The 24470-nt window shown below is 36.6% G+C and overlaps 1 protein-coding gene across 1 annotated transcript in view; it reads right to left on the bottom strand.

The window, feature by feature from the left end:
* Positions 1-4794: 4794 nt before the first annotated feature.
* The window catches only part of LOC144889569 (tripartite motif-containing protein 14-like), a 34719-nt gene continuing 15043 nt past the window's right edge, over positions 4795-24470 (bottom strand). The window contains exon 4 of the mRNA XM_078770278.1: positions 4795-6295. Within this exon, the coding sequence (XP_078626404.1) occupies positions 5751-6295 (545 nt within the window). The 3' untranslated portion in view covers positions 4795-5750. The remainder of the gene's footprint in view (positions 6296-24470) is intronic.

Below are 24470 nucleotides of genomic sequence, written 5' to 3'. Positions count from 1 at the left end.
CTACTTTCTCAACAATCCTCTCCAAGAAGTTCTGTCGCTCAAGCTTTTGGGTCTCACTATCTGCCATGATCTTTCTTGGGAAAACCACATTTCCAAGCTGGCCTCCAAAGCCAGTTGCCGACTGGGCATCCTCCGTCGTGCGAAGTCCTTCCTCGGCACACCTGAGCTCCTCACCACATACAAGGCTTTCATCCGCAGCTCAATGGAATACTGTTCTCCCCTATGGGCTGGTGCTCCTGCCTCACACCTGGCTCGGCTTCATGCTGTTGAATCCAAAGCTTTCAAAATCATTGGAATCTCCCGCGATGAAGCTATCTCTGAGCTATTTCACTCACTCACCGCAGGCAGGTAAGTGGTCTTTCTGTCTTCTACCGACTCCTCTCCGGCCTTGCTCCCCCAGCTCTCTCTGTGCTCTGTCCCCCAAATATTCCTACAGGTCGCACAAGATCTGCCAGCAACCCTCTGATGGTTAAACTGCCGAAATCTCGGCTCTCTGCTCACCTTCACTCTTTCATTCCTCTTTTCTCCCGCCTCTGGAACAAACTCCCACACTCCCTTCAATCCCACTCCTCCCTCCAGGTCTTTAAAACAGCTGTTCACCACCATCTCTTATCTTCCCCCATCCAAAACCTTGATCTTTTCTACCCCCACTAAATCACCCCAGATCCACCTTGTTTGAAATTCCAACTTCTTTCCTGGAAGTCCTGGCAGTGTCCATCTGTTTATACCTCTCCCACCCCCCCCCCTCCTTCACATGCCCCCCCCCCAAAGCCCTCTCCCTCCCACAGATCTCTCGATGTCTCCATGTCTCTCGGTCCCTGCTCTCAAATGTTGTGTTTGTGTCCTTCCCCCTCTCTCCCCATCTTGTCTACCGCTCCCGATGTTATTTGTTTTATGTGTCTGTTTGTCTTTCTGTGTGATTAATGTTCGCTCTTTCACGAGCCTCGATCTTGTATACAAAAAAAAAAAAAAAAAAAAAAAAGTGTGACGCTGGTTTGTGACTTCCTCCCTCCAACTCATCAAAGCTAAGTTTCCCAGATCCGTCATGTTTTATTGATAATACGAGTAAAAAGCCCGTAAAAAATGACGGGTTGGAACAGTTTATTTTATTTGACGGTGCAGCCTCGTGAACGTGCAATGTCTGAAGCCTCGGCCTAGCGTCAGGTGTGCTTCTATCTCCTTTAGTTATTAGACTTCATATGGATGTAAATGAACACTCGTTTTACTATGCGCGCTCATTGCACCTCACGTGCAACGAATTTCACCTCCCTGCGCCTTTTTTTTTTTTTTTTTTTTTTAAACGCTTTTCTCGACCGCATTTGAGGCTCGGTTTGCTCGTCACTGTCTACAATTCAAAAAGAAGAGACATAATTACTCTTTTATGGAAAATGTTTTTCGAGTTTGTTTTATCTTCAAAAATACATCGTGTAGTGAACACACATTCGTGTTTAAAGATTGGCCTTTAAACCCGACTCAAATTGTCGTCACGAAGGTGGATGGACATCTGTAGAAACACACAAACAGACAGTGTTTTATATGATTGTAGATGTAGATGTTTGTCTCTTTGTTACTGTTTGTGCTTTGGTCTAATATTCTGTACCAAACTGGACCCAGTTGTTAAATTGTCAAACTCGTGTCCCTGGTAAAATTGTCTTCGGTTCAGTTTGCTTCTTGTCTGTTTTAACTCTACGTTGTTCTTTTTCTCTACTTCTCTTCCACGTATTGTCATTTTTGATCCCTGATATTGATCCTTTCCCCTCCTCGCTCCAAAAAATACAAACTACAAAAAAACTCTTCACCTCACAAAAGGAATGTGATTTTTTTCCAGTGATTGTTTGCATGATCTGCAGACAAATACCTGTCTGCAAGGTACGAAACAGTTCTTACTATCGTTCTTTGAGGTATAGCACTGCACTTCCCCTCGTCGGCTTATCTGCAGTCATTTTAAGTAACTAGGGCATGCCCGTACGTGGGTGCAATGCCCGTACGTGGGTACGTGGGTACGTGGGTGCGAGTACGGTGACAATCCCCCCCCCTCTATTTACATGAAATGGTTTGGTCCATGAAATGTTTTGGTCCATTCGCAATAAGTAATGATCCCAATATAGTGGAGCAAGGGAGAATCTTGGAGCGTGTCACACAACAGAGGGATCTGGGGATGGTAATTGATGAGGGGGTAAGCAAACATCTCCAGGTGTATTTTTTTTCCTTTCACCCAAACACATCCCTGAAAACACCAACAACAAAAAAACCGAACTCTATCTCCCATGTTACCGAACTCTTCCCCTTCATTCAAATTCTTTAAAAAAAACATTTATTTTCATTCATGCATTCATTCATTCATTATTAAATGTATTCATTATTAATTCATTATTTATTATTAATTATTAAATTATTAAATTCATTTCTTATTCATTAAACATTCTTCAAAAAACCGAACTCTTCCCCCTTCGTTCTCTATCCCTTCTCCTTTTGAGTAACCAGAAAATTGAATCTTAATTGAATAAAACGTTTCTTCCTTTAAAAGTTTTTAATAACAATGAAAAAGAAAATGCTTTAAAATGCATTTTAAAATGTCTTGTTCTCCTTCCGACTCATTCAAGGAAAATCCATGCATTATTCTTCTTCTTCTTCGATTGTAATGCATGGGTCGTGGAAGTATGATGAAGGCGATTTGTTCCACAGTCTCAATAAGTATATATAATAATTCAATTCAAATAAAGGCTTAAAGAAGTTTGAAGGCATACAAATAAAAAAAATTCCGGGTTTTACAGCCATTTTCCCAGTCGCTATGACACCATCCTATGTCCCTCTCTAACACGGTACATTAGTTATTTGTACTGTCATATGTGTCTATTATGACGTCATTAAAAACAGGAAGTGTCCTGTTTGGAATGATTTTCAATTTGGTTTGAGTGACAGGAAGGCAGAGTAAATTATTTTTTTCTCGCTTCTCTGCGCATGCGCGATCGGGACGGATTCAAATCCCAAGTACGTTCAAACGAAAGACTGTGTGTGTATATAGAGGTAGAACACCTACCTTTAACCTGTCTAGCCAAGATTCGATTCCCGACCAGACTATAAACTGTCCGATTGGTTTTTCGCAGGGCGGGCGTTGCATCACAGATTATGACCCTCAGATGAATGTTAAGCTGGGTGTCCCATCTGGTAACATTATTTGTTTAGTTTGTGTCTTTATTGAAGAGTTGACGAAATAAGATACAGGGTCAGGTACAGATACAGGAATTGGGTCAGGATCTTCTTCTTTCCTATGCAGTTGAAGGCCGGGGGCATTATCATTAGCTGGGGCTGCACCTGTGCCACCAATGCTGGGGCCGAATAAACATCCGAGGCCATTGAAGGAAATGATGAAGCAGACAAGTATGATAGCTTCAGAGGGAGAGAGAGAGAGAGAGAGAAGGAAGGTTCCAGAACTAGAACGGCACTCAGTAGAGAACATACCTCCACCTGGTTGGCCATATCACTCAATGGTGAAGAATCACTTAAAAATTCGGCTAGGTTTTAGCGATGGAGGTTGATGTCATGTTACTCGTTAGTCCGGCCATGGACAATAATGTCATGAGCAATGCCTCCTGCACCCTGGCAGTGCTCCAGTATCTCATCCATTTTATGTTGGAATGCGTCCTGGCTCATGTTGAGACCGAATGGCAGCCTGAGGAAGCGATAACGGCCGAAAGGGCTGTTGAAGCACGTGAGCATGCTGGATTCATCGTCCGACTCGATCGACCATTATCCATGCCACATCCAACTTGGAGAATACAGATGAATTGTGGGAATTTGGTGGAATTCCCTCCAGCGTTGGGGTATTATAGTGGGGCCTTTTGGTGGCCTTGTTGAGGTCCTTCGGGTCTCAACATATTCGAAGCTGACCATTAGGTTTCCTTGTGTAGGTAGACTTGGCTAGATACCCAATCAGAAGGTTCAAACACTTTAGTGATGACGCCCAATGTTTTCCATCTCGTCGAGCTCGCGCTTCACTTCGTCCCGCATGTGTATGGGACAGCGGCTGGAGGAGGTATGGAATTATCAGTGGTGATGTGTTTTGTCCTTGCCTAGCAATGTTTCTTGGACTTACTTGTGCCTGGTGCCGATGTATTAGCTGTTCAATTGGATTAGACGGTCTTCCAGCTCTTTCGTGGTGTCAAATCTGCACTTTTGAGCCTGTAGCCGTAATCTAGTCATGAATTCATCGATGGATTCAGCAGGTTCCTGTTTATACTTCTGTAGGTGGAAATTATTGAGTTTGAAATTGGTCCTCGGCTCTAGATGTGTTGTGAACTTCTCCCTTATTTTCTTGGGTTGTTGCGATCATCATCGGACAGGTCCCCCGAATTGTACATGTGGAGGCCTTGCTGTCCTATCCACAGTAGGATGTATGTTACTTGTTCTTCTGGGCTCATTCCAGCGAGAGATCCCCTGAGTACGAGTTCAGCATACTGCTTAAAAGCGGCGAATGCAGAGGGCAGGTCTGGGGCCCACCAGTCCATTCTAGGTGGTTCAATGGCGGCCGGACATGTTAGCCATGCTGGTCATGGGAGAATGTGCGTATGTCGGCAAAAAGAAATCGTTCGAAGAACGTGTCGGAAATGGCGTCTTCCCTGAAGCACGCGAGTCGCGAGGGTTAGGGCACCGTCAACGAAAATGTGCTCTTATCCTGTCGGGTTGGTTTAAAAGTTGAACACCACTGCCACCATGTGATAGATCGGGACCGAGCGAGGTGAAGTAATAACCACGGGAAGAGCACGTATACAAATAACCACGAGCCAGGTACAGTTGGTTGCAAGAGGAGCTGTATTGAACAGTGCACCGGAAGAGGAAGTACCCCAAAAATCATGCGTATAAGAAACTTAACAAAAGATCAGAATTATATGAGTAAATAATATACGAGTTATTGTTGCCCAGGATTATTGGTAATAGCAAACACCCATTAATAATTCAGTGCTTGCCAGACCACGTGAGCGATGGCATCACAAATTTATATTCTCCAATATAATTGTTGCATAGACCACGCTCAATAAATTTCAAACTGATCGATGAAGCATCATACATATCGATTGATGACGTCATAATGAAGGCACCCATGACATAATCATAAACATCTTATTCCCCATGCAGAGTACTTGACAATGCGCCATGTTTAAATTTTTTCCATGGAGTGGTTTCAGAGATATAGAGGTGCAAAGCTTTTCCAAAATGGCATCTGTACCACATGACATATGACGTCATAATTAACATTAATATAATCTACAGGAGGAGGCACTCCTATGGTGAAAATTTAATGTCCATCAGACCAACAATTGCAGACAAAAAGATTCGTACTGATCCGATAAAGCGTTATACTTGACGAATGATGACGTCATAATGAAGGCACTGATGACATCATCATTGACATCTTATTGCACATGGGGCGTACTTCACAATGAGCCACGTTGCAATTTTTCCATTGAATTGTTTCGGAGATATGGAGGTGTAACGTTTTACCAAGATGGCGTCTGTACCACGTGACCTATGACGTCATAATTATGAATTAAAGAATTCTACAGAAGGAGGCGTTTCTATAGTAACATTTCGTGTGAATCGAACCAATAATTGCAGAGAAAATGAATTATATAAATGCAGACATGCCACACGTACGTGCGCAACCCAATGCCGAACCCAGGTTTCGCTTCGCGAGCGCTGGGTAAATTAATCGTGATTGTGATCATAATCACCAGCTTTATAAATCATAATTAAGGTAACAACGGACAGAACCGCACGGTTTTACGAGCAAGAGGACCATCAAGGATGGCCAAAGCGGCTCGAACTCTAATGCCCTTGGGGATATTGAACACGTACGGTTGCCCACGTTTCCCTACACACGTCAACTTTCCCTCATCGCAATCCAACAACAGCGCAAACTGTCCGGAATCTACCAACTTGTTCCGGTCTTTCTTTTCTTTGCCGTCACATGCGACATATTCCCCTGTCTTTCTTTTCTCGATACACCACGACTTGTCGTTTTCACCCAACCTTGATTCATGTGTTGTGCTATTCCGTATCATCGATTCTGAACAGATTCCGAATCTGCAGGAAGCACACGAACTCACATCGACCACCCAGTAGTGACTACCTGTGGAATACATTTCACGAGAGGCAACTTGAATCAAATGGGAAAACCGGCGAGGGTCTTCCTGGGGCGCGTTTCCCTCTGGGTTATTCATTCGTGTCACCGTCAGCCCATCTTCGGAGATCTTCAGCTGTAAATGTGCGGTGTTGGGGTCCATTGTCGGGGGGGCTGCGCATGCGGACACGAACAGACGGCACCGTGGATTTTGTTAGACAAATGGACGGAAACGAACACAATCATCCCTTTGTAGAAACTTCATCAATCACATTTTACTACAAAACTATCGCTTAGATATCATATCTACACATCAAGTATTTATCAGGAAATTAAACGTGTAAATTATGTGAACATTTGCAAGTTTTAATAATCTTTACCCGAGCCACACCTTGATAACCGCGGCCTGGTTGGATCGTCTAGACGAGAGCAGGGGATAATTACCCACAACGGGTTAATTTTGGATATCAAGGGGTATTAATGGAAGCCCGACCAAAGTAAAATATAAGAACTAGAAAGCTTCTGAAAATGCAAAGCCCGTCCACGTCTGTCGGTATGGAGACGTCTTCTTCTTCTTCTCCAGTATGCTCAAAATAACGAAAACAGCTAAAAAAAAAATACAAAATGAAAATTGATTTATGTAGCATTGACCTTTGACCTTTTGATCTAAAAAAAAACAATCGTCTTGTAGCTTTTGATTAGTGAGCCAATTCAGTGACGTGCTATGCAAATTCTTTAAATTTCAGATCAATCATGTTGTAAAAACCAGAGTTACAACATTGTCTCAGATCGTGAGTTTAATTCTGAATCGATCTCTAGCAATACCTGTAAAGAAAACCAGCAAACATCATATCAATATTCAGCATTCATCGGAATCAGTAATGGGTTTGCAAACGAGCACAAGCAACCCTTGAACAAAGTGGTTATACGTACCATCTATTTATGCACCTACATAACATACAATAAATGTCACAGGAATGTTCGTAGCGCTGAATGTCCGAGATCTTATAACTGCCACGCAGTGGACAGAAGTCGCATGACACCTGGGTTCAGACTTAGACACAATTTCACGACAAATCAGATGAAAATTGGCAATTTCATGCAACCTTGACCTTTGACCAAATTATTAATTTGTCTTATCCATGTTCTCAAAATAAAGTTTTGTTAAAAAATCGATGACAAAAGCTCAAATGATAAAAAGTTACAGCCCGGCTAAACACACACACACACACACACACACACACACACACACACACACACACACACACACACACACACACACGATTGCAAAACCCCATCGGAGGCGCCACGGCAATGCCGCGCTGTAGGATATTTAATTATTTGGCAAGGGGGCGGTGTACTTTGAATGCATCTGTACTTGTTTGTTTGTTTTCTTGCTTTCTTGTTTTTTTGTTTGTCCGGGCGATATCTCAGCCATCCTTTGAGCTAGGAAGCTGAAATTTCGGCACAGTCGTGAGCAAGTCCTTTGTCAAAACCGCTATTTTTTGTTTTTTGAATAAGCAATTAATTAAGGAGTTATTTAATTATTAGCGATTAATTAAGTACTTATTTAATTCATTAAATTTCATTTATCTTCTGACCACAATTTTCATTTCTCTTCTGTTCACACAAACGTCGCCCGCATTTGAACATGACAGTGACCAAGTGATGTGGCTATCAAGGATATTTTTGATTTATTGATTAATCACTTCATCGATTCATTATTTATTGATTAATCGATGAATTATTTATTGATTAATCAATTAATTATTTAATTTTTTATTAACGACTTGTTTGATTAAATTTCTAAAAGATACATCTTCGGATGAAGCACTAGTGGTTTCGTTATGCTATTAGCCAATTGATTAAGAAAATATTTGGTGATAATCTTTTATTGATTTTAATTATACAATTAATCAATCAATTAGTGTACACCTCTCCCTCCGAATGGAGCCTCTATGAGCTCCACTGCGGTATTGCCGGGCGCCGGAGGCGTCCCGGCAATGCCGCGCTGCAGCATATTTAATTATTTGGCATGGGGCGGTGTACTTTGAATGTATCTGTACTTGTTGTACACCGCAACTTTCCTATGCCATCTCCAGGCATTGCAAATCGTCATTACTGGGCACCAAAGGGGGCTTGGCAGTGACGCACGCTGAAAGGGAGTACTCAGTTTTCACTCTGGTTGTTGTACACCGCACCTTTCCTATGCCATCTCCAGGCATTGCAAATCGTCATTACTGGGCACCGAAGGGGGCTCGGCAGTGACGCACGCTGAAAGGGAGTACTCAGTTTTCACTCTGTTGTACACCGCACCTTTCCTATGCCATCTCCAGGCATTGCACATCGTCATTGCTGGGCACCGAAGGGGGCTCGGCAGTGACGCACGCTGAAAGGGAGTACTCAGTTTTCACTCTGTTGTACACCGCACCTTTCCTATGCCATCTCCAGGCATTGCAAAGCGTCATTGCTGGGCACCGAAGGGGGCTCGGCAGTGACGCACGCTGAAAGGGAGTACTCAGTTTTCACTCTGTTGTACACCGCACCTTTCCTATGCCATCTCCAAGCATTGCAAATCGTCATTGCTGGGCACCGAAGGGGGCTCGGCAGTGACGTGCGCTGAAAGAGAGTACTCAGTTTTCACTCTGGTTGTTTGTTTGTTTGTTGTACACCGCTCCTTTCCTATGCCATCCCCAGGCATTGCAAATCGTCATTGCCGGGCACCAAAGGGGGCTCGGCAGTGACGCACGCTGAAAGAGAGTACTCAGTTTTCACTCTGGTTTCTTGTACACCGCTCCTTTCCTATGCCATTTCCAGGCATTGCAAATCGTCATTGCCGGGCACCAAAGGGGGCTCGGCAGTGACGCACGCTGAAAGAGAGTACTCAGTTTTCACTCTGGTTTCTTTCTTTCTTGTTTGTTGTACACCGCTCCTTTCCTATGCCATCTCCAGGCATTGCAAATCGTCATTGCCGGGCACCAAAGGGGGCTCGGCAGTGACGCACGCTGAAAGAGAGTACTCAGTTTTCACTCTGGTTTCTTGTTTGTTGTACACCGCTCCTTTCCTATGCCATCTCCAGGCATTGCAAATCGTCATTGCCGGGCACCAAAGGGGGCTCGGCAGTGACGCACGCTGAAAGAGAGTACTCAGTTTTCACTCTGGTTTCTTTCTTGTTTGTTTGTCCGGGCGATATCTCAGCCATCCTTTGAGCTAGGAAGCTGAAATTTTGGCACAATAGTGAGAAAGTGCTTTGTCAAAAACGGTATTTTTTGTTTTGATTAATCAATAAATTGAGGAGTTATTTAATTATTAGCGATTAATTAAGTACTTATTTAATTAATTAAATTTCCTTTCTCGTCTGACCATTAACTCAGGCACCTTTTGAGTTAGGAAGCTGATATTTGGACATGCCAATGACCAGGTGATTTGGCTGCAAAGGATATTTTTGATTTATTAATTAATCAATTAATCGATTAATTATTTAATTATTCGATTAATGACCAAAATTTTTTTTTTTTTTAAGTTACATATTCTGATGAAATAGTGGTAGTTTATGTGTTCTCTGACCAAATTGATTAATAATTTAATTTTTTTATGATTATTATTTATTTATTTTAATTATTAATCATTTATTTATTTTCTTTCTCATTTGGCCAATATCTCAGGCACCTTTTGAGCTGGGAAGCTAATATTTGGACATGAGTGACCAAGTGATGTGGCTATCAAGGATATTTTTGATTTATTGATTAATCATTTCATCTATTAATTATTTATTGATTAATCGATTAATTATTTATTGAGTAATCAATTAATTATTTAATTTTTTATAAATGACTTATTTAATTAAATTTCTAAAAGATACATCTTCGGATGAAGCACGAGTGGTTTAGTTATGCGATTAGCCAATTGATTATGAAAATATTTTATGATCATTTATATATTTTAATTTCACAATTAATCAATCAATTAGTGTACACCTCTCCCTCCCAATGCAGCCTCAATGAGCTGCACTGCGGTATTGCCGGGCGCCGGAGGCGCCCCGGCAATGCCGCGCTGGAGCATATTTAATTATTTGGCATGGGGCGGTGTACTTTGAATGTATGTGTACTTGTTTGTTTTCTTTCTTGGTTGTCCGGACGATATCTCAGCCATCCTTTGAGCTAGGAAGCTGAAATTTCGGCACAGTCGTGAGCAAGTCCTTTGTCAAATACGGTATTTTTTGTTTTTTGAATAATCAATTAATTGAGGAGTTATTTAATTATTAGCGTTTAATTAAGTACTTATTTAATTAATTAAATTTCATTTCTCTTCTGACCATTATTAACTCAGGCACCTTTTGAGTTAGGAAGCTGATATTTGGACATGCCAATGACCAGGTGATTTGGCTGCAAAGGATATTTTTGATTTATTAATTAATCAATTAATCGATTAATTATTTAATTATTCGATTAATGACCCAAAAAAATTTTTTTTTTAAGTTACAGATTCTGATGAAATAGTGGTAGTTTATGTGTTCTCTGACCAAATTGATTACCAATTTAATTTTTTTATGATTATTATTTATTTATTTTCATTATTAATCATTTATTTATTTTCTTTCTCATTTGGCCAATATCTCAGGCACCTTTTGAGCTGGGAAGCTAATATTTGGACATAAGTGACCAAGTGATGTGGCTATCAAGGATATTTTTGATTTATTGATTAATCATTTCATCTATTAATTATTTATTGATTAATCGATTAATTATTTATTGAGTAATCAATTAATTATTTAATTTTTTATAAATGACTTATTTAATTAAATTTCTAAAAGATACATCTTCGGATGAAGCACTAGTGGTTTAGTTATGCGATTAGCCAATTGATTATGAAAATATTTTGTGATAATCTTTTATTGATTTTAATTATACAATTAATCAATCAATTAGTGTACACCTCTCCCTCCCAATGCAGCCTTAATGAGCTGCACTGCGGTATTGCCGGGCACCGGAGGCGCCCCGGCAATGCCGCGCTGCAGCATATTTAATTATTTGGCATGGGGCGGTGTACTTTGAATGTATGTGTACTTGTTTGTTTTCTTTCTTGGTTGTCCGGGCGATATCTCAGCCATCCTTTGAGCTAGGAAGCTGAAATTTTGGCACAATAGTGAGAAAGTGCTTTGTCAAAAACGGTATTTTTTTTTTTGATTAATCAATAAATTGAGGAGTTATTTAATTATTAGCGATTAATTAAGTACTTATTTAATTAATTAAATTTCCTTTCTCTTCTGACCATTAACTCAGGCACCTTTTGAGTTAGGAAGCTGATATTTGGACATGCCAATGACCAGGTGATTTGGCTGCAAAGGATATTTTTGATTTATTAATTAATCAATTAATCGATTAATTATTTAATTATTCGATTAATGACAAAAAATTTTTTTTTTTTAAAGTTACAGATTCTGATGAAATAGTGGTAGTTTATGTGTTCTCTGACCAAATTGATTAATAATTTAATTTTTTTATGATTATTATTTAGTTATTTTCATTATCAATCATTTATTTATTTTCTTTCTCATTTAGCCAATATCTCAGGCACCTTTTGAGCTGGGAAGCTAATATTTGGACATGAGTGACCAAGTGATGTGGCTATCAAGGATATTTTTGATTTATTGATTAATCATTTCATCTATTAATTATTCATTGATTAATCGATTAATTATTTATTGAGTAATCAATTAATTATTTAATTTTTTATAAATGACTTATTTAATTAAATTTCTAAAAGATACATCTTCGGATGAAGCACTCGTGGTTTAGTTATGCGATTAGCCAATTGATTATAAAAATATTTTGTGATAATCTTTTATTGATTTTAATTATACAATTAATCAATCAATTAGTGTACACCTCTCCCTCCCAATGCAGCCTCAATGAGCTGCACTGCGGTATTGCCGGGCGCCGGAGGCGCCCTGGCAATGCCGCGCTGCAGCATATTTAATTATTTGGCATGGGGCGGTGTACTTTGAATGTATGTGTACTTGTTGTACACCGCTCCTTTCCTATGCCATCTCCAGGCATTGCAAATCGTCATTGCCGGGCACCAAAGGGGGCTCGGCAGTGACGCACGCTGAAAGAGAGTACTCAGTTTTCACTCTGGTTTCTTGCTTTCTTTCTTGTTTTCTTGGTTGTCCGGACGATATCTCAGCCATCCTTTGAGCTAGGAAGCTGAAATTTCGGCACAATAGTGAGCATGTCCTTTTTCAAAAACGTTATTTTTTGTTTTTTGATTAATCAATTAATTGAGGAGTTATTTAATTATTAGCGATTAATTAAGTACTTTTTTAATTAATCAAATTTCCTTTCTCTTCTGACCATTAACTCAGGCACCTTTTGAGTTAGGAAGCTGATATTTGGACATGCCAATGACCAGGTGATTTGGCTGCAAACGCTATTTTTGATTTATTAATTAATCAATTAATCGATTAATTATTTAATTATTCGATTAATGACAAAAAAAAATCTTTTTTTAATGTTCCAGATTCTGATGAAATGGTGGTGGTTTATGTGTTCTCTGACCGAATTGATTAATAATTTTATTTTTTAATGATTATTATTTATTTATTTTCATTATTAATCATTTATTTATTTTCTTTCTCATTTAGCCAATATCTCAGGCACCTTTTGAGCTGGGAAGCTAATATTTGGACATGACAGTGACCAAGTGATGTGGCTATCAAGGATATTTTTGATTTATTGATAAATCATTTAATCGATTAATTATTTATTGATTAATCGATTAATTATTTATTGATTAATCAATTAATTATTTAATTTTTTATTAACGACATGTTTGATTAAATTTCTAAAAGATACATCTTCGGATGAAGCACTAGTGGTTTAGTTATGCTATTAGCCAATTGATTAAGAAAATATTTTGTGATAAGCTTTTATGGATTTTAATTATACAATGAATCAATCAATTAGTGTACACCTCTCCCTCCCAATGCAGCCTCAATGAGCTGCACTGCGGTATTGCCGGGCGCCGGAGGCGTCCCGGCAATGCCGCGCTGTAGGATATTTAATAATTTGGCATGGGGGCGGTGTACTTTGAATGTATGTGTCCTTGTTTTTGATTTATTGATTAATAATTTAATCGATTAATTATTTATTTAATTTTTTATTAATGGCTTATTTCATTAAATTTCTAAAAGATACATCTTCGGATGAAGCACGAGTGGTTTAGTTATGCTATTAGCCAATTGATTAAGAAAATAATTTGTGATAATTGCACACCACTCCTTTCCTATGCCATCTCCAGGCATTGCAAATCGTCATTGCCGGGCACCGAAGGGGGCTCGGCAGTGACGCACGCTGAAAGAGAGTACTCAGTTTTCACTCTGGTTGTTTGTTTTCTTGGTTGTTTGTCCGGGCGATATCTCAGCCATCCTTTGAGCTAGGAAGCTGAAATTTCGGCACAATAGTGAGCAAGTCCTTTGTCAAAAACGGTAATTTTTGTTTTTTGATTAATCAATTAATTGATGAGTTATTTAATTATTAGCGATTAATTAAGTACTTATTTAATAAATTAAATTTCATTTCTCTTCTGACCATTAACTCAGGCACCTTTTGAGTTAGGAAGCTGATATTTGGACATGCCAATGACCAGGTGATTTGGCTGCAAAGCCTATTTTTGATTTATTAATTAATTAATTAATCAATTAATCGATTAATTATTTAATTATTTGATTAATGACAAAAAAAATTTTTTTTTTTTACTTACAGATTCTGATGAAATGGTGGTGGTTTCTGTGTTCTCTGACCGAATTGATTAATAATTTAATTTTTTTATGATTATTATTTATTTATTTTCATTATTAATCATTTATTTGTCTTCTTTCTCATTTGGCCAATATCTCAGGCACCTTTTGAGCTCAGAAGCTAATATTTGGACATGAGTGACCAAGTGATGTGGCTATCAAGGATATTCTTGATTTATTGATTAATCAATTAATCAATGTATCGATTAATTATTTAATTATTCGATTAATTACTAAAAAAAATAAAAAAAATTCAGTTACAGATTCTGATGAAATGGTGGTGGTTTATGTGTTCTCTGACCGAATTGATAAATAATTAAATGTTTTAATGATTATTATTTATTTATTTTTATTATTAATTCTTTATATATTTTCTTTCTTATTTGGCCAATATCTCAGGCACCTTTTGAGCTGGGAAGCTAATATTTGGACATGACAGTTTTTTTTTTTTTTTTTTTTTTTTTGTATATAAGATCGAGGCTTGTGAAAGAGCTAACATTATTCACACAAAAAGACAAACCGACACACAAAACACAAAAAACAAGGGGAGCGGTAGACAAGATGGGGAGAGAGGGGGACAGTGACCAAGTGATGTCGCTATCAAGGATATTTTTGATTTATTGATTAATAATTTAATCGATTAATTATTTATTGATTAATCAATTAATTATTTAATTTTTTATTAATGATTTATTTAATTAATTTTTTAAAAGATACATCTTCGGATGAAGCACTAGTGGTTTAGTTATGCTATTAGCCAATTGATTATGAAAATATTTTGTGGTAATCTTTTATTGATTTTAATTATACAATTAATCAATCAATTCGTGTACACCTCTCCCTCCCAATGCAGCCTCAATGAGCTGCACTGCGGTATTGCCGGGCGCCTGAGGCGCCCCGGCAATGCCGCGCTGTAGGATATTTAATTATTCGGCATGTGGGTGGTGTACTTTGAATGTATCTGTACTTGTTGTACACCGCACCTTTCCTATGCCATCTCCAGGCATTGCAAATCGTCATTGCTGGGCACCGAAGGGGGCTTGGCAGTGACGCACGCTGAAAGGGAGTACTCAGTTTTCACTCTGGTTGTTTGTTTTCTTGTTGTACACCGCTCCTTTCCTATGCCATCTCCAGGCATTGCAAATCGTCATTGCCGGGCACCAAAGGGGGCTCGGCAGTGACGCACGCTGAAAGAGAGTACTCAGTTTTCACTCTGGTTTCTTGCTTACTTTCTTGTTTGTTTGGTTGTCCGGGCGATATCTCAGCCATCCTTTGAGCTAGGAAGCTGAAATTTCGGCACAATAGTGAGAAAGTGCTGTGTCAAAAACGGTATTTTTTGTTTTTTGATTAATCAATAAATTGAGGAGTTATTTAATTATTAGCGATTAATTAAGTACTTATTTAATTAATCAAATTTCCTTTCTCTTCTGACCATTAACTCAGGCACCTTTTGAGTTAGGAAGCTGATATTTGGACATGTCAATGACCAGGTGATTTGGCTGCAAAGGATATTTTTGATTTATTAATTAATCAATTAATCGATTAATTATTTAATTATTTGATTAATGACAAAAAAAATTTTTTTTTTTTAAGTTACAGATTCTGATGAAATAGTGGTAGTTTATGTGTTCTCTGACCAAATTGATTAATAATTTAATTTTTTTATGATTATTATTTATTTATTTTCATTATTAATCATTTATTTATTTTCTTTCTCATTTGGCCAATATCTCAGGCACCTTTTGAGCTGGGAAGCTAATATTTGGACAAGAGTGACCAAGTGATGTGGCTATCAAGGATATTTTTGATTTATTGATTAATCATTTCATCTATTAATTATTTATTGATTAATCGATTAATTATTTATTGAGTAATCAATTAATTATTTAATTTTTTATAAATGACTTATTTAATGAAATTTCTAAAAGATACATCTTCGGATGAAGCACTAGTGGTTTAGTTATGCGATTAGCCAATTGATTATGAAAATATTTTGTGATAATCTTTTATTGATTTTAATTATACAAGTAATCAATCAATTAGTGTACACCTCTCCCTCCCAATGCAGCCTCAATGAGCTGCACTGCGGTATTGCCGGGCGCCGGAGGCGTCCCGGCAATGCCGCGCTGCAGCATATTTAATTATTTGGCATGGGGCGGTGTACTTTGAATGTATGTGTACTTGTTGTACACCGCTCCTTTCCTATGCCATCTCCAGGCATTGCAAATCGTCATTGCCGGGCACCAAAGGGGGCTCGGCAGTGACGCACGCTGAAAGAGAGTACTCAGTTTTCACTCTGGTTTCTTTCTTGTTTGTTGTACACCGCTCCTTTCCTATGCCATCTCCAGGCATTGCAAATCGTCATTGCCGGGCACCAAAGGGGGCTCGGCAGTGACGCACGCTGAAAGAGAGTACTCAGTTTTCACTCTGGTTTCTTGCTTTCTTTCTTGTTTTCTTTCTTTCTTTCTTGGTTGTCCGGACGATATCTCAGCCATCCTTTGAGCGAGGAAGCTGAAATTTCGGCACAGTAGTGAGCAAGTCCTTTGTCAAATACGGTATTTTTTGTTTTTTGAATAATCAATTAATTGAGGAGTTATTTAATTATTAGCGTTTAATTAAGTACTTATTTAATTAATTAAATTTCATTTCTCTTCTGACCATTATTAACTCAGGCACCTTTTGAGTTAGGAAGCTGATATTTGGACATGCCAATGACCAGGTGATTTGGCTGCAAAGGATATTTTTGATTTATTAATTAATCAATTAATCGATTAATTATTTAATTATTCGATTAATGACAAAAAAATTTTTTTTTTGAAAGTTACAGATTCTGATGAAATAGTGGTAGTTTATGTGTTCTCTGACCAAATTGATTAATAATTTAATTTTTTTATGATTATTATTTATTTATTTTCATTATTAATCATTTATTTATTTATTTCTCATTTGGCCAATATCTCAGGCACCTTTTGAGCTGGGAAGCTAATATTTGGACATGACAGTGACCAAGTGATGTGGCTATCAAGGATATTTTTGATTAATTGATTAATCATTTAATCGATTCATTATTTATTGATTAATCGATGAATTACTTATTGATTAATCAATTAATTATTAAAATTTTTATTAATGACTTATTTGATTAAATTTCTAAAAGATACATCTTCGGATGAAGCACGAGTGGTTTTGTTATGGTATTAGCCAATTGATTAAGAAAATATTTTGTGATAATCTTTTATTGATTTTAATTATACAATTAATCAATCAATTAGTGGACACCTCTCCCTCCCAATGCAGCCTCTATGAGCTGCACTGCGGTATTGCCGGGCGCCAGAGGCGCCCCGGCAATGCCGCGCTGTAGGATATTTAATTATTTGGCATGGGGGCGGTGTACTTTGAATGTATGTGTACTTGTTTTCACTCTGGTTTCTTGCTTACTTTCTTGTTTGTTTAGTTGTCCGGGCGATATCTCAGCCATCCTTTGAGCTAGGAAGCTGAAATTTCGGCACAATAGTGAGAAAGTGCTTTGTCAAAAACGGTATTTTTTGTTTTTTGATTAATCAATTAATTGAGGAGTTATTTAATTATTAGCGATTAATTAAGTACTTTTTTAATTAATCAAATTTCCTTTCTCTTCTGACCATTAACTCAGGCACCTTTTGAGTTAGGAAGCTGATATTTGGACATGCCAATGACCAGGTGATTTGGCTGCAAACGCTATTTTTGATTTATTAATTAATCAATTAATCGATTAATTATTTAATTATTCGATTAATGACAAAAAAAAATCTTTTTTTAATGTTCCAGATTCTGATGAAATGGTGGTGGTTTATGTGTTCTCTGACCGAATTGATTAATAATTTTATTTTTTAATGATTATTATTTATTTATTTTCATTATTAATCATTTATTTATTTTCTTTCTCATTTAGCCAATATCTCAGGCACCTTTTGAGCTGGGAAGCTAATATTTGGACATGACAGTGACCAAGTGATGTGGCTATCAAGGATATTTTTGATTTATTGATAAATCATTTAATCGATTAATTATTTATTGATTAATCGATTAATTATTTATTGATTAATCAATTAATTATTTAATTTTTTATTAACGACATGTTTGATTAAATTTCTAAAAGATACATCTTCGGATGAAGCACTAGTGGTTTAGTTATGCTATTAGCCAATTGATTAAGAAAATATTTTGTGATAAGCTTTTATGGATTTTAATTATACAATGAATCAATCAATTAGTGTACACCTCTCCCTCCCAATGCAGCCTCAATGAGCTGCACTGCGGTATTGCCGGGCGCCGGAGGCGTCCCGGCAATGCCGCGCTGTAGGATATTTAATAATTTGGCATGGGGGCGGTGTACTTTGAATGTATGTGTCCTTGTTTTTGATTTATTGATTAATAATTTAATCGATTAATTATTTATTTAATTTTTTATTAATGGCTTATTTCATTAAATTTCTAAAAGATACATCTTCGGATGAAGCACGAGTGGTTTAGTTATGCTATTAGCCAATTGATTAAGAAAATAATTTGTGATAATTGCACACCACTCCTTTCCTATGCCATCTCCAGGCATTGCAAATCGTCATTGCCGGGCACCGAAGGGGGCTCGGCAGTGACGCACGCTGAAAGAGAGTACTCAGTTTTCACTCTGGTTGTTTGTTTTCTTGGTTGTTTGTCCGGGCGATATCTCAGCCATCCTTTGAGCTAGGAAGCTGAAATTTCGGCACAATAGTGAGCAAGTCCTTTGTCAAAAACGGTAATTTTTGTTTTTTGATTAATCAATTAATTGATGAGTTATTTAATTATTAGCGATTAATTAAGTACTTATTTAATAAATTAAATTTCATTTCTCTTCTGACCATTAACTCAGGCACCTTTTGAGTTAGGAAGCTGATATTTGGACATGCCAATGACCAGGTGATTTGGCTGCAAAGCCTATTTTTGATTTATTAATTAATTAATTAATCAATTAATCGATTAATTATTTAATTATTTGATTAATGACAAAAAAAATTTTTTTTTTTAACTTACAGATTCTGATGAAATGGTGGTGGTTTCTGTGTTCTCTGACCGAATTGATTAATAATTTAATTTTTTTATGATTATTATTTATTTATTTTCATTATTAATCATTTATTTGTCTTCTTTCTCATTTGGCCAATATCTCAGGCACCTTTTGAGCTCAGAAGCTAATATTTGGACATGAGTGACCAAGTGATGTGGCTATCAAGGATATTCTTGATTTATTGATTAATCAATTAATCAATGTATCGATTAATTATTTAATTATTCGATTAATTACTAAAAAAAATAAAAAAAATTCAGTTACAGATTCTGATGAAATGGTGGTGGTTTATGTGTTCTCTGACCGAATTGATAAATAATTAAATGTTTTAATGATTATTATTTATTTATTTTTATTATTAATTCTTTATATATTTTCTTTCTTATTTGGCCAATATCTCAGGCACCTTTTGAGCTGGGAAGCTAATATTTGGACATGACAGTTTTTTTTTTTTTTTTTTTTTTTTTGTATATAAGATCGAGGCTCGTGAAAGAGCTAACATTATTCACACAAAAAGACAAACCGACACACAAAACACAAAAAACAAGGGGAGCGGTAGACAAGATGGGGAGAGAGGGGGACAGTGACCAAGTGATGTCGCTATCAAGGATATTTTTGATTTATTGATTAATAATTTAATCGATTAATTATTTATTGATTAATCAATTAATTATTTAATTTTTTATTATTGATTTATTTAATTAAATTTTTAAAAGATACATCTTCGGATGAAGCACTAGTGGTTTAGTTATGCTATTAGCCAATTGATTATGAAAATATTTTGTGGTAATCTTTTATTGATTTTAATTATACAATTAATCAATCAATTCGTGTACACCTCTCCCTCCCAATGCAGCCTCAATGAGCTGCACTGCGGTATTGCCGGGCGCCTGAGGCGCCCCGGCAATGCCGCGCTGCAGGATATTTAATTATTTGGCATGGGGGCGGTGTACTTTGAATGTATGTGTACTTGTTTTCACTCTGGTTTCTTGCTTACTTTCTTGTTTGTTTAGTTGTCCGGGCGATATCTCAGCCATCCTTTGAGCTAGGAAGCTGAAATTTCGGCACAATAGTGAGAAAGTGCTTTGTCAAAAACGGTATTTTTTGTTTTTTGATTAATCAATAAATTGAGGAGTTATTTAATTATTAGCGATTAATTAAGTACTTATTTAATTAATCAAATTTCCTTTCTCTTCTGACCATTAACTCAGGCACCTTTTGAGTTAGGAAGCTGATATTTGGACATGTCAATGACCAGGTGATTTGGCTGCAAAGGATATTTTTGATTTATTAATAAATCAATTAATCGATTAATTATTTAATTATTTGATTAATGACCAAAAAAATTTTTTTTTTTAAAGTTACAGATTCTGATGAAATAGTGGTAGTTTATGTGTTCTCTGACCAAATTGATTAATAATTTAATTTTTTTATGATTATTATTTATTTATTTTCATTATTAATCATTTATTTATTTTCTTTCTCATTTGGCCAATATCTCAGGCACCTTTTGAGCTGGGAAGCTAATATTTGGACATGAGTGACCAAGTGATGTGGCTATCAAGGATATTTTTGATTTATTGATTAATCATTTCATCTATTAATTATTTATTGATTAATCGATTAATTATTTATTGAGTAATCAATTAATTATTTAATTTTTTATAAATGACTTATTTAATGAAATTTCTAAAAGATACATCTTCGGATGAAGCACTAGTGGTTTAGTTATGCGATTAGCCAATTGATTATGAAAATATTTTGTGATAATCTTTTATTGATTTTAATTATACAAGTAATCAATCAATTAGTGTACACCTCTCCCTCCCAATGCAGCCTCAATGAGCTGCACTGCGGTATTGCCGGGCGCCGGAGGCGTCCCGGCAATGCCGCGCTGCAGCATATTTAATTATTTGGCATGGGGCGGTGTACTTTGAATGTATGTGTACTTGTTTTCTTTCTTGTTTGTTTTCTTGTTTGTTTGTTTGTCCGGACGATATCTCAGCCATCCTTTGAGCTAGGAAGCTGAAATTTCGGCACACTAGTGAGCAAGTCCTTTATAAAAAAAGGTATTTTTTGTTTTTTGAATAATCAAATAATTACGGAGTTATTTAATTATTAGCGATTAATTAAGTACTTATTTAATTAATCAAATTTCCTTTCTCTTCTGACCATTAACTCAGGCACCTTTTGAGTTAGGAAGCTGATATTTGGACATGCCAATGACCAGGTGATTTGGCTGCAAAGGCTATGTTTGATTTATTAATTAATCAATTAATCAATTAATCGATTAATGATTTAATTATTCGATTAATGACTAAAACTTTTTTTTTTTAAAGTTACAGATTCTGATGAAATGGTGGAGGTTTATGTGTTCTATGACCGAATTGATTAATAATTTAATTTTTTAATGATTATTATTTATTTATTTTCATTTTTAATTGTACACCGCACCTTTCCTATGCCATCTCCAGGCATTGCGAAACGTCCTTGCCGGGCAATGACGCACGCTGAAAGGGAGTACTCAGTTTTCACTTTCGTTGTTGTACACCGCACCTTTCCTTTGCCATCTCCAGGCATTGCAAATCGTCATTGCTGGGCACCGAAGGAGGCTCGACAGTGACGCACGCTGAAAGGGAGTACTCAGTTTTCACTCTGTTTGTTTGTTTGTTTTCTTGTTTGTTTGTTTTTCCGGGCGATATCTCAGCCATCCTTTGAGCTGGGAAGCTGAAATTTCGGCACAATAGTGAGCAAGTCCTTTCTCAAAAACATTATTTTTTGTTTTTTGATTAATCAATTAATTGAGGACTTATTTAATTATTAGCGATTAATTAAGTGCTTATTTAATTAATTAAATTTCCTTTCTATTCTGACCATTAACTCAGGAACCTTTTGAGTTAGGAAGCTGATATTTGGACATGCCAATAACCAGGTGATTTCGCTGCAAAGCCTATTTTTGATTTATTAATTAATTAATTAATCAATTAATCGATTAATTATTTAATTATTTGATTAATGACCAAAAAAAATTTTTTTTTTTAGCTTACAGATTCTGATGAAATGGTGGTGGTTTATGTGTTCTCTGACCGAATTGATTAATAATTTAATTTTTTTATGATTATTATTTATGTATTTTCATTATTAATCATTTATTTGTCTTCTTTCTCATTTGGCCAATATCTCAGGCACCTTTTGAGCTCAGAAGCTAATATTTGGACATGAGTGACCAAGTGATGTGGCTATCAAGGATATTCTTGATTTATTGATTAATCAATTAATCAATGTATCGATTAATTATTTAATTATTCGATTAATTACTAAAAAAAATAAAAACAAATTCAGTTACAGATTCTGATGAAATGGTGGTGGTTTATGTGTTCTCTGACCGAATTGATAAATAATTAAATGTTTTAATGATTATTATTTATTTATTTTTATTATTAATTCTTTATTTATTTTCTTTCTTATTTGGCCAATATCTCAGGCACCTTTTGAGCTGGGAAGCTAATATTTGGACATGACAGTTTTTTGTTTTTTTTTGTTTTTTTTTGTAGACAAGATCGAGGCTCGTGAAAGAGCTAACATTATTCACACAAAAAGACAAACCGACACACAAAACACAAAAAACAAGGGGAGCGGTAGACAAGATGGGGAGAGAGGGGGACAGTGACCAAGTGATGTCGCTATCAAGGATATTTTTGATTTATTGATTAATCATTTAATCGATTAATTTATATATTGAGTAATCAATTAATTAATTATTTTTTTATTAATGACTTGTTTAATTAAATTTCTAAAAGCTACATCTTCGGATGAAGCACTAGTGGTTTAGTTATGCTATTAGCCAATTGATTAAGAAAATATTTTGTGATAATCTTTTATTGATTTTAATTATACAATTAATCAATCAATTAGCGTACACCTCTCCCACCCAATGCAGCCTCAATGAGCTGCACTGCGGTATTGCCGGGCGCCGGAAGCGTCCCGGCAATGCCGCGCTGTGGGATATTTAATTATTTGGCATGGGGGCGGTGTACTTTGAATGTATGTGTACTTGTTTGTTTTCTTTCTTGTTTGTTTTCTTGTTTGTTTGTTTGTCCGGACGATATCTCAGCCATCCTTTGAGCTAGGAAGCTGAAATTTCGGCACACTAGTGAGCAAGTCCTTTATCAAAAAAGGTATTTTTTGTTTTTTGAATAATCAAATAATTACGGAGTTATTTAATTATTAGCGATTAATTAAGTACTTATTTAATTAATCAAATTTCCTTTCTCTTCTGACCATTAACTCAGGCACCTTTTGAGTTAGGAAGCTGATATTTGGACATGCCAATGACCAGGTGATTTGGCTGCAAAGGCTATGTTTGATTTATTAATTAATCAATTAATCAATTAATCGATTAATGATTTAATTATTCGATTAATGACTAAAACTTTTTTTTTTTAAAGTTACAGATTCTGATGAAATGGTGGAGGTTTATGTGTTCTATGACCGAATTGATTAATAATTTAATTTTTTAATGATTATTATTTATTTATTTTCATTATTAATTGTACACCGCACCTTTCCTATGCCATCTCCAGGCATTGCGAAACGTCCTTGCCGGGCACCGAAGGGAGCTCGGCAGTGACGCACGCTGAAAGGGAGTACTCAGTTTTCACTTTCGTTGTTGTACACTGCACCTTTCCTTTGCCATCTCCAGGCATTGCAAATCGTCATTGCTGGGCACCGAAGGAGGCTCGACAGTGACGCACGCTGAAAGGGAGTACTCAGTTTTCACTCTGTTTGTTTGTTTGTTTTCTTGTTTGTTTGTTTTTCCGGGTGATATCTCAGCCATCCTTTGAGCTGGGAAGCTGAAATTTCGGCACAATAGTGAGCAAGTCCTTTCTCAAAAACCGTATTTTTTGTTTTTTGATTAATCAATTAATTGAGGACTTATTTAATTATTAGCGATTAATTAAGTGCTTATTTAATTAATTAAATTTCCTTTCTATTCTGACCATTAACTCAGGAACCTTTTGAGTTACGAAGCTGATATTTGGACATGCCAATAACCAGGTGATTTGGCTGCAAAGGCTATTTGTGATTTATTCATTAATCAATTAATCAATTAATTATTTAATTATTCGATTAATGACGGTATCCTCAATGCCAAACAGGAAATTAGAGCTGTCTCCCTCGACATATCACGTGCCTTCGATACAGTCTGGCACCCCGCTCTGCTCACCAAACTCTCCTCCTTTGGTATCCATGGAAATCTCCACGCATGGCTGGCGGACTTCCTCTCTAGTCGTCGTCAACGTGTGGCCCTGAATGGGTTTCTCTCATCTCCTCTTCCTGTTCAGGCTGGAGTTCCCCAAGGCAGTGTTCTGGGCCCTGGGCTTTTTCTGGTCTTCATCAATGACCTCTCTGACTCTCTTGAAAATCCTCTCTATCTCTTTGCTGATGACTCCACTCTCTGCCGCTCC

This window comes from Myxine glutinosa, chromosome 1 (genome assembly GCF_964187855.1).
Source record: "Myxine glutinosa chromosome 1, kmMyxGlut1.1, whole genome shotgun sequence".
NCBI classification, from domain to species: Eukaryota; Metazoa; Chordata; class Myxini; order Myxiniformes; family Myxinidae; genus Myxine; species Myxine glutinosa.
This window is presented reverse-complemented; position numbering and strand designations above follow the sequence as displayed.